This window comes from Phalaenopsis equestris, unplaced genomic scaffold, assembly GCF_001263595.1.
Source record: "Phalaenopsis equestris unplaced genomic scaffold, ASM126359v1 Scaffold000278, whole genome shotgun sequence".
Lineage (NCBI taxonomy): Eukaryota > Viridiplantae > Streptophyta > Magnoliopsida > Asparagales > Orchidaceae > Phalaenopsis > Phalaenopsis equestris.
The window spans coordinates 452,545-463,398 of NW_018164720.1; the positions used below are offsets into that span (position 1 = coordinate 452,545).

A 10,854-nucleotide genomic window follows, 5' to 3' on the forward strand; every position below is an offset into this window, starting at 1 on the left:
TGGCCTACTGTCTTGTACCCTATGGGTGTTTTAGAGGTATAATAAGTAACAGAATAGTAATGTTGCATGTGTAACCAAATAAATATATACAGTAAAGTACGATAAAATAAAAATTGGAGTAAAAAGAAAATGACAGTATATACCTCTTGCCTCTGAAGTCGTTGCTAAAGAGTTTAAAATTACAGGTAAGACATACAAGTATTTACGGCGAATTAAATAAACAACAAAAGACATGAGCATATGTATATATAAAAAGTCAAGTGACACATATATGAAAGATCGAAACTGAGTATAAGAATTCAAGTTAGGGGTGGGCTCAGAATCAGGACCGAAGCCCTGATAATTCTCGAAGGAATTCCATAGACAACCATCAACATCATGTATATGAGACCCAATATAAGGTAAAAAGCTACCAGCAAGGCAATCAAATGAGGATAACCCTCAGCCCAATCTATGTGACTGACACATGAACATGCTAGAAGTAACACTTAAAAATTCATAATTTGTCATACATCTAAGTAATTTAAGTTTTTTATTTAGCAGACAAATTCTGAGTTTTTATCAAAAAAGATGTTACATTACATTTTGTAAATAAGACAGTTCATGAGTCGGTCGTTACAATATTTTCCATTAAAATCTTTATAATGGTTAAGTATCGCTACATAGTATGTGCCCCATGTTTATGTTATGAAGTTCATTTTGGAGATGGGTGACACGAGATCTATTTGTGGATTGAAATTGTTTTTTTTGTGGTCTTTGTTAAATATCATTGGTATGGCTTAAATGAAGTGTGTGGGGTGAGATGGGGGAGTGATAGTGGAAAAGATTGCAGTGGCAATGTTTCGATCAATGAGTTGCCATAACAAGTAATCTTGATTTTCTATAAAGTTTCCATTTTCGTCTTGAATGAATTTTGAGGGAATGGGAAATTTCCTGTCCAAGAAAGACTGAAAACCATTGGCAATGAGAAGTTTAGAAATCCGAACCTTCCATTCCATCTAATTATCTTGTGTGAGGGGTTTGTTGACAATATTCTTGATGTGAGACATCAAGAACTTTAGAGACATTGGTATACTGATTTCTTTGATCTTTTGGAGAGATCGTTGATTTAGTTTAGGTTCTTGTGTTGAAATGAAGGAGTTGGAGTTCATATTTGTTGTGAAGCTGCGTGGCTATGATACCATATGAAAGAGGAGATCGAAAAAGAAGAGAAGTGAGAACAGAGAAGATTTGGAGGAAGACATTATAAAATGCACTTGAAGAAAGATAAGTCTTCTTATCCTTTATTTACACATTTCAATCTTACATACATTCAAATAGAGGTTACATATATATAGTAATTACAATGACAAACTTGTAAATAAACAAAGGGGCAAAACATACATTGTTATTAATTGGAAAACTAATATAAAACGTTTTTATCTTTATCAGCTGAGCCCTAAGGCTTCACGAGGAGATCAGCAGAGGTAGCAGAGAGCAGCCGAAGTAAAGGAAGGAGTAATCTGAGAGTGGGAACAAGAGATCAGATAAGTATTCTCACACCCTTGTTATGTACCTCCAGCTAATGCGCTGCAAGCTACAGAACTAATCAACTAAAGAGAATTTCAAAAAGGGAAAAAGGATACCTAGAATATGCAATTCTTTCACCATTATTCACTGATATGTAATAACAAAAATGATAACTTTTCTTTATAAAGGATAAGCATGCTCCTCATTTTTCAAAACAAGTGAATATGAATGTTTTTTGGTCATTGTGAGGATATTCATTTAAACTAACCAAATCAAATTAACTTATAATATATACAATTTACAAAATTTATTTCACATGAAAATATTCTCGTAGCATTATGTTTATAAAAGAATATGATCATTCTACGCTGGGGTGGATTGGTGCCTGAGCCAAATGTACAACTAAACGATGGTCGCAATGGTCGACGTCGCAAATGATGTTCTTGAAATTCTTCTTCAACTTTATCGTCTTCAGTTGTGTCATTTGTAGCTTGTTATGACATCCAATATTTTCATTTATTTATTATATGAACAATTTTTCGTTACAAAATTATTGGATGTCATAACAAACTACAAATGATGCAATTGAAGATGATGATATTGAAGAAGAATTTTAAGAATATCAGTTGCAACATCAACTAATGCGACCATTATCTCGATATACATTAGATTCAGACGTCATTCCACCCCATCATACAAAATAATAGCTTTTTTTTTTGTAAATATGATATTATGAGAATATTTTCATGTGAAATAAATTTTAAGAATTTTATATATTGTTAGTTAATTTATTTTGTTCAAGTATATTTTTTGAATTAATTAAATATTACTTAAATATTAATTAATGTATTAAATAATTAAAAAAATTAATATTTTTATTAATGTAAAAAATAATTAACGAATTTATTTAGAATAAACTACATATATATTAATATTTAAATTATTTATAATAAACTATACTATATATTTTTTTTGTAAGCTCCTCCCCCATAAACTATTAATAAAGATGCTCCTTCTAAAAATTTGGTCTTAAAATCCAATATAAATTAATTTATTGAAACAAATTACCAACTAATTCCTTAAATTAATTGAATTTAATCTCAAAATTTATTAAATCCATTTAAAGGATTTACTAATTTGCAACCAAACAGACATTAGGGTTAGAAACCTTTCAACGTTTATCTTGTGTATATTTCAGTCACCATTATCAGCAACTCGAAGAACTCAGGTACCAGCTGCCGTTCTCAGCGTCGTCTACGGTTCATTTCAGAACGAAGCACGTAATCCTCAGTGTTTCTATTGGGTAAATGGTGTCCCGCTCTCCTGGTCTAGGGTTGGCGTGCGGTTATGTATCGGTATCGGCTCATGCCATTGCTGACGATGAATTTATCTCGATTAAGTTTCCGACTTTTGTTGGACGGATATGCTTGCAGTGGTTGCCACAGATGCTCTAGGGTTTTCTTTTCTGAAGCGGGTCACCTCAAGCCTGGAGCTGATGGAGATAGCGAATACTGCGAGCACAACTATAGTGGCTGTTTAGGCTTTCGTCATGGAAGATCGGTAATTTGCTCGCCTCAATGACAAAATTTACGCGGATGATGAATTTTTCCGTTTTTTTTTTCCTTCCACTTTTAATCTCTATGAGATATAAATTTAGGGCATTGCTCTGCCGAAATTTTTAGGAAAGTGGAATTTTTCAGCTAGCTTGTGTGCAATGCTGTCATTCTGTGAAGTAAAGTGTGCATGGCTACTCCAAAATAGTAAATCAGGTTTCAGAAATGTAATGCTTTAACTATTAGGGTATCATCGGAGGGAATGCCATAAGCTTTTTGTTGAAGAGGTTGGAAATTTGAGTTGACATTCTAATTATTACTGTTATTATTTTAGTCGAAGAACTGAATTTTTTTATTTAGACTGGTGATTTGACTTTATATGCCTCATAATTGAAGAAATATGCCCGTTATTATTATTATTTTTATTTTGAAAACATACCTAAAATTTCATTTCGGATCAAGTTACTACCACTTATTAGAAATATGATTCAATGAACTTACTGAATAATTACAAGTCTTTTCAAATCAATGGAGCTCATTGAACATGTGGCTTCATAGTTCCTCTATATTTTCCGCCATTATAGAGCATGTGTGTGTGAACTACTGCGATGTTTTATGGTGATGATCTCTACATTTATCAACTGGTGGATAAAAATTTTCTTAGTCGAAGAGTAGACGTATGCGAGTATCATAGTCCATGCTTTGATAGTTGATACCATAAAAAAAATTGAGTAAGGGAATTGTATTCATCCCTTTGCCCTTCTGAATTACAAGGGGAACAATACCTAGGGGTGGGGAAGTTTTTCTTTTCTTATTACATCAAATCAGTCCTTAATTACATTTTTTATTTTTATTTCCTATTGCTATATATCAACCCTCAATTAGATTCCCTAAAATAGGAAACAACCTTGTAGAAATAAAGAAAGCTAATAATTATGCTAATTAAATTTTGTGACAAATCTGATCCTCACATTTGAATTTCAGTAGTATCATATATATAAAGATAAATCAAAGGAAGTTTTTTTTTTCTTTAAACTCATGCATAGACTCATGTGTGCTAGTCCTTGAACTCAAGATCTGAGACAAAGCACTTAACTACTGGGCCAATTGGGCTGTGTAAAATTAAAGAAAGGTTGTGATTCCATTTGAATTAATTGATCAACTACTAAGTGATATGTTTGTTAATTATATATAATATATTTAATAAATTGGTTTGCTGCAAAACTTCAAATTTAAACCTAACCAAACAAGTCATTGTAGAGAAAATGCCAATCAAACAGAATCAAACCACAAATCCATTTAACTAGTGAGCTTTGGATTTTCGGATTAGCCTTTTTGTTATACACCCCTACTTTAAGCATATTAGACTGAACTTTATTTTTTCATTTGCATATATTTGAGCAATATCAGCACCATTGCAGTCATCATTATGGAAAATTTTCTGGGTCATTAATATGTGTTTCATTTCCTCAATTTAAATGAGAAAAATATGTATACTTTTTCCATTTTCATTATAGTGTGACAACTAGTAAGTGTTCGATCATACAATATTATTTTTATTTCTAGATCTATCGCATTCTATTTGCATTAATTTAGATGTCAAATGAAGTTGAAAATGTGAGCTTTCGATTAACAAGTTCTTTATAGTTTATAGATGGTCTTGCTAGCCAGCGTATATTGACATCTCTTACTTTTATTAATATTAAAAGTACCATCCACGTCTTGTTTTTGTTTTTTATGTTAGTCATTTGAATGATTCCAGTGACACATTCTTTCATGGACGTCCTCAAGTCACTTTATAATAAATGTCAATCTTAAATTGGGATGAGTAAGGGTCTGTTTGGGGTAGATGCAGCTTATTCAACTTCTGCTGATAAACAACTGATTCTGATAATCTGCTGATGGGCAGCTGATCCGAAAAAGCTGGTTTAGCTGTTTGGTTTGTGCGTTTTGTAAACAACTTATTTGCAAAATTAAAATCAAAATACATATTAAAACTACAATTAGTAATAGGATTATAACATTCAATTTAGAATGCGAAAGCAACAACTCATGAGAACCGTTGCTCGGTTGTTGCACGAGAGAACCCTGAGCAACATCATGCGGTTGGTAAACACTTGAACCACAAGTGATGGTTTCCGATTGTGACACCGTCAAACCTCGTGCAACGTTGTCGGACCTCATTAGTTTTACTCATTTTGACTGTGCTTCGTTTGCTTTAACATCTAAAAATAAAGGATCCTGTAACATCCAAACCAAAGCAACCTCACATAAATGATAAAAAGAGCAAAACACAGATCAAAAGCAGGGCTTACATGGATACCACACAGAAAAATAGATGAATCCCTCACCTAGAGTCGGGAACAAAAACCTGGATAATGGATGGAGCCAGCATTCAAGACAAAATTAAACTAATTTCCAGACATAAACGATTCAACTTACGGAAGAACGACTGCGGGCCAGGCGAACGCCTCGGCGGCGCTGGGCTCACCGGAAGAAGGCGATGAGGAAGATGGAGAGGAGTCTTTCTGCGATTGGGCGCGAGGACGGTGTAGATGAGAAGAAGAAGTTGCGGAGAAGTTAAGAAGGGGGATTTCGGCGAAGCTGGAGGGTTCATTGCTAAGAGCGATGAGTGAATAAGAGCGGCGGTGAGACTGAATTTGAGATCGGAGAAGCGGAGGCCGCCGACGAGCTCTGGTGCAATGCGGTAAGGTTGGGGGTACCGCGGCGGTGAGTGCCGAAGCCATTGGACGAACCTTTTTCTTCGTTGGCTCGCCTGTCGACACCGATAGGTCACTCAAAGAGCACTGGGCTCGGAGGCGAAGATGGGGTTAGCGACGAGGGCAGGGGTGTAAAAAGCTGGTGTGCCAACGCGGTACGCAGGGGTAATGCCACGGTCCGCGTTTAGTTCAACACTAAAACGCTGTTTTTAAAAACACTATTAAAACGCACGAATTAAACAACGATGCGGCGTTTTCAAAAATGCCACCGCACTTTTAAGCTGTCCCAAACGGACCCTAAGTCTAAGAACAAGGATTAGAAACTAATATATGTCAAGATTTATTTGTCAGGTCAAGATTTGAATTTGTACATTTCCCATTACCTACCCTTTTGACATTGCATATGCTAAAATTAGCATTTTTTTGGGTTTTATTGAACTATGAAATGTGATGCAAAGCTTTTATACCTTCTTTTACGAAGCTATGAACATCATCAAATCCATTAGTCCAGAAATGGTTGATTATGAGACTTTTCAGATTTTTGCTTTTTGTCGTTGTTTTAAAAAAGTATGTTTATTTTGTGTATTTTTCATGTGTTTTTTTCCTGCTTTTAAAAACTAAAAAAAAAACTAAAATTTGATTAGAATATTTGTTAAAACACTTTATTTATTTTTAAACAAATATATTTTATTTCAAATCAAAACATAAACAAAACAAGAATACAAAGTAGAAAACAATTAATCAAAGTGAGCGCAAATAGCCTCAAAAGGCCCGTTTTGAGTCAATTTTGTTTTTTATTTTCTAATTTTCTTTTTATTATTTTTTTTAATTTTTAATGTATTGATTTTAAAGAAAACATGTTTAGCATGTTTGATTGAGATATGATTGTTTTTAAAAACATCCAAAACACCTAAAAGTTGTTTTGAGTGTTTTAAAAAACAAGTTAATTTATTTTTAGAAGCTAAAAAATAAAATTAATCCCAAATAAGTCCTAAGCTTTTCTTTTTGTTTGTTGAAAATTTAATAAAGGATGCTGGATGTTGACGCGTGAAAACAAGGGAAAAATATTGCTATAATTCATCTTCATTTATCGTCCCTTCAAATTTTTATTTGAGCATTGTTTTTTCTTACATTGTTATTTACTTAACTGTAAAGATTATATTATTTCTGATTTCTGCTCTGGTACCCACAGAAATCTATGATTGGTAACTCCTTTCCGGCTAAATTAATGTCATCATTGTCTTCCAAACAATCTGAGTTAGCATCAGAAGTTGGCCATTACCGGAAAATTTCAACAGCCATTTCCGTTACTGATGAATCTTTGACAAAGGCCTTGCAACTTTTCTTCTCAAACGAGAAAGACGAAGTATGTTACAGAAAAGATATGTGCAGTATATTGATTGAGAAACTCTGTAAAGTTGGCAACTTATCTGATGCTGTCTCTTTGTTGCAGCACTCTAATGATAAACAATTACATCCAAATCTGAATGCTTACAACTCACTTCTAGCTGAAGCAGCTGAAACTAGTGACTTTGATCTTTTCTGTGATATCTTCCAGAAATTACTCATTTCAAAACTACCCCCTGATTTAATTTCATATCTTAATGTTGCAAGGGTTCTTCCAAGTTTGTCTGACTCAAAACTACTAAAATTCATCAAAGAAGTTTCAGAGAACACTGTCCATAGTGATCCTACTGTTGTAAACAGGATTATATTTCTGACTGCCAAATCCGGCCAAATCAATAAAAGTGTGATGATATTTGAAGAACTGAAGAATCATGGCTGTAAAATCGACACGGTAACGTTCAATACAGTCCTGGCTATCTTAGGTAGAGCTGGTCAAGTCTACAAAATGCTGTCTGAATTTTCATTAATGAAAGAGTTGGGTTATTCTCCAGATACTGTTACTTATGACACCTTGATCAATTGCCTTAGAAGGCTTGGCAGGTTGGATTTGTGTAAAGCTTTTGCAAAAGAAATGATTGATGTAGGATTTGAGTTGGATTTGCAAGCTTATACAGCATTGATTGATGGTCTTGGAAGAGCAGGTCATGTTAATGACGCAATGATATTATTTGGTGAAATGAAAAAGCGTCACTGTCCTTCAATATATGTATATCGTGCAATGATCAGTAATTTGAGGAAGTTTGGGAAGATAGAAGCGGCCATGGATTTGTGGAAAGAGATGAACTCGAGTGGTTTAAAGCTTGTTGGCCCTGAAGATTTTAGAAAGAAGAAGTGCAGAGTGGTTGAATGAAAAGGATGTTTTTGAAAGGTTTTGATTTATTAATGTTAATGTTTTGGTTTGAAAGTGATTTTATTTGATCTGTTAGCTAGGTATTTATAAATTTATAAAATCAGTGGACTCTGTTTGTCCAAATTGTTGGTGCTAGTTAATTTGGATTGATTTAGGCCGGATCGGTAAAGTTGAAATGATAAAAGAAGAACTCGCTCAAATTTGCATGAACTCATTTTGGGCGTCATAAACTCATTCTAGAGTAGCTCAAACTCTGCGAAGAACATGGTGAACTGGTGGAAGTCAACTTATTCTAATATATTATCAATATTAGTTAGTAGAATAATTGTATTGTTAACAAACACATTATGGGAAATGATTATCCCTGATGATTATTCCTCCTATACAAGACACCTCCTATACAAGACATTCAACATGTTAATGATTGTCCATGATATAAATTTAGCTATTCTTTATTATTACAGGGCTAGTCATAAGAAGCATGCTAAACTTGAGAAAATAATTTAATGGTAGGCATCTCAACTAAAGGCTTCACTAAAGTTGAACTTGATATTTATCTCATCCCTGCATTCTTCCTTTTTTTTTTAGGATGATGAGATTTGATATATGTGTTTTGATAGTCGGATCATCAAAATGATCATCATCAAACATCACTTGATCACGTTCCTGTATCACATTTAGATGTCATGCTTAAGGTCTGTATGTTCTCATTTTTGTTTTCTATTTTTATTTTCATCTTTGTTTTGTATTTTTGAGAGCATGTTTCGTCTGTATGTTTTTATATATTTTTATTTTTTATTTTAAAAATCAACTCACCTTACCTTATCTTAAAAACACTCAAAACACCTAAATTGTATAGTGTTTTTAAAAATAATTAGTATAACCAAATATGTTCTAATTCAAATCAAAACATTAACAAAATAAAGTAAAAATAATAAATTAAAAAATAATTGTTTTAAACAACCCCTTAGGTTCACTTTTTAAATAGTTTGCAATGTAGCTACCACTAGCTATATATCTGTATAGAGGATGAGTGGAAAACTATTTTTGAAAGGTGAGCAGATTTTTGTAAGCATTTTGATATGCCGGTGAGTCATGGACCAATTACTACATCATTTATCATCAAATGTCTTTTAGTGGATGGCATCTTAAGCTTTATCACCATTGGTCACAATCCGTCAGTTTTGGATACCCTAAAGATAACATAAATCAAATTAAATGCATTTTTTTTTCAAACAAACAAAGGTTCATTTTCCTGTGTTTATTGTCTTAGCTGATTGAATTTCTCAAAGTTTATAGCATTTTTGGTTTAATCTATGATTTTGGCTTATAGCTTTTGTAGCATAGCTATGTTTTACCATAAATTTACTGGAAGGTTTAACATGAATGCATGATCATGGATCCGCTAAAAGTTGTCACAAAAAATGAAGTATTATAATAGCCACCTTTGACCAACTTTACTTTAAATTAATTACATTTAAAATGACCAAGTCTCCCATGATGTTTAATTAAGATAGGACATCTCATAGCCCATTTTTCTTAATGAGATTAAACAATATTATTTCAATTTGATCATTAGCTTTATGCAGTCATCCATGCCTTATAATACCAATGTCATCATCTCTATCACACAAGTTTATCCCTTATTATGAAAAATGAGGGCCTAAAGAACTTATCAATATCTTTCCTCATGAGTTTGTCCTTTATTCTAATAATGAGAACTTACACCACACTAACTCATGTCAATAACTATTACTTCTTGACCTTGATGTCTATTTTAATTCCTAGCCTTTTCCAGCCAAAGAAGACAGAACTTCAAGCTCTAATTTTAAGAGAATATATGCTTCGCTTAACACTAATATTCTATTCTACTTTCTTATTTACACATCATGATGATTTTTTTTTTGAAGAGAATCTATGCTTGCTAAAATTCCATTCCACTTTTTGTTTGTTATTTTTCACACATCATGATGATTTTTAAATTCTTAAGGATTACTCATCTATTTTCTATAGACATCTCTGAGAGATTCTCTTTTGGGGTAATTATGTCATTATTCAATGTTTAGACTAGCCACTGTGGTGAAGTGATTAAGCAAACCATTGAAAATTGCATGCCATTTTTCATCCAAATTTTATAGGAAAGATATTAAATTGGACTTCATTCCTAAGTTTATCAGGATCTCCAACAAATATAACTTTATCTTTATCATAGTTTGTTGCTTCTCTAAGATGGCCAACCTTTTAGTTTCAACAACACAATAAATGCTTTGCACATAGCTTGTTTATTTCTTTACAAAATCATTCAGCTTCACGCGATTCCCACTTCTATTTTTTTTTTTACAGTAAAACTCGATTTAGTGGACATTTTTGGCACACATGAGTCAATTTTGGCACAACTTTAATTCTTTTTTTGTGAGTTTATTTACAAATAAATGCTGATACTATTTATTTATCTACTAATCATCCTATTTCATTGTCTAGCATTAAGTTTTGCTGAACATATGCATAAACTGCATGGCTATAAAAAATCCATATTGCTTCATAAACAATAAAGAATAGATCGTTAATTCTTCTTAAATTGTTTGTTGATTTCATTAAATAGATTATGCTTTATTCACATTTTCTTAGGAAAGCTTTCGTGCAATTCTTTTAAGAAATTTCATCCTCATTCTTTCTCGGCCATTCAAATTCTTGAAAAAACTAAGATCCCATACTTAACACTATCAAATTAGTCTCATTTTTTATATTGATTATCAAATATTTTTTTATAAGCAAATCCAACATCTGGTGTTTTCTAGTAATGAAGCTACAGAGG

The 10,854-nt window shown here is 32.7% G+C and overlaps 1 protein-coding gene across 2 annotated transcripts; it reads left to right on the forward strand.

Annotated features, from left to right (window-relative positions):
- The first annotated feature begins 2,663 nt into the window (after positions 1-2,663).
- On the forward strand, positions 2,664-8,424 carry LOC110024906 (pentatricopeptide repeat-containing protein At1g11900). 2 transcript variants are annotated; one of them, XM_020725100.1, is made up of 3 exons: positions 2,664-3,069; positions 6,975-7,148; positions 7,236-8,424. In XM_020725100.1, the coding sequence occupies exons 1-3, from the start codon at positions 2,857-2,859 to the stop codon at positions 8,037-8,039; spliced, it is 1,191 nt and encodes a 396-aa protein (XP_020580759.1). In that variant the 5' UTR covers positions 2,664-2,856; the 3' UTR covers positions 8,040-8,424. The 2 variants fall into 2 exon arrangements, with proteins under 2 accessions (XP_020580759.1, XP_020580758.1); XM_020725099.1 differs by having other exon boundaries at positions 6,975-8,424.
- Positions 8,425-10,854: the final 2,430 nt, after the last annotated feature.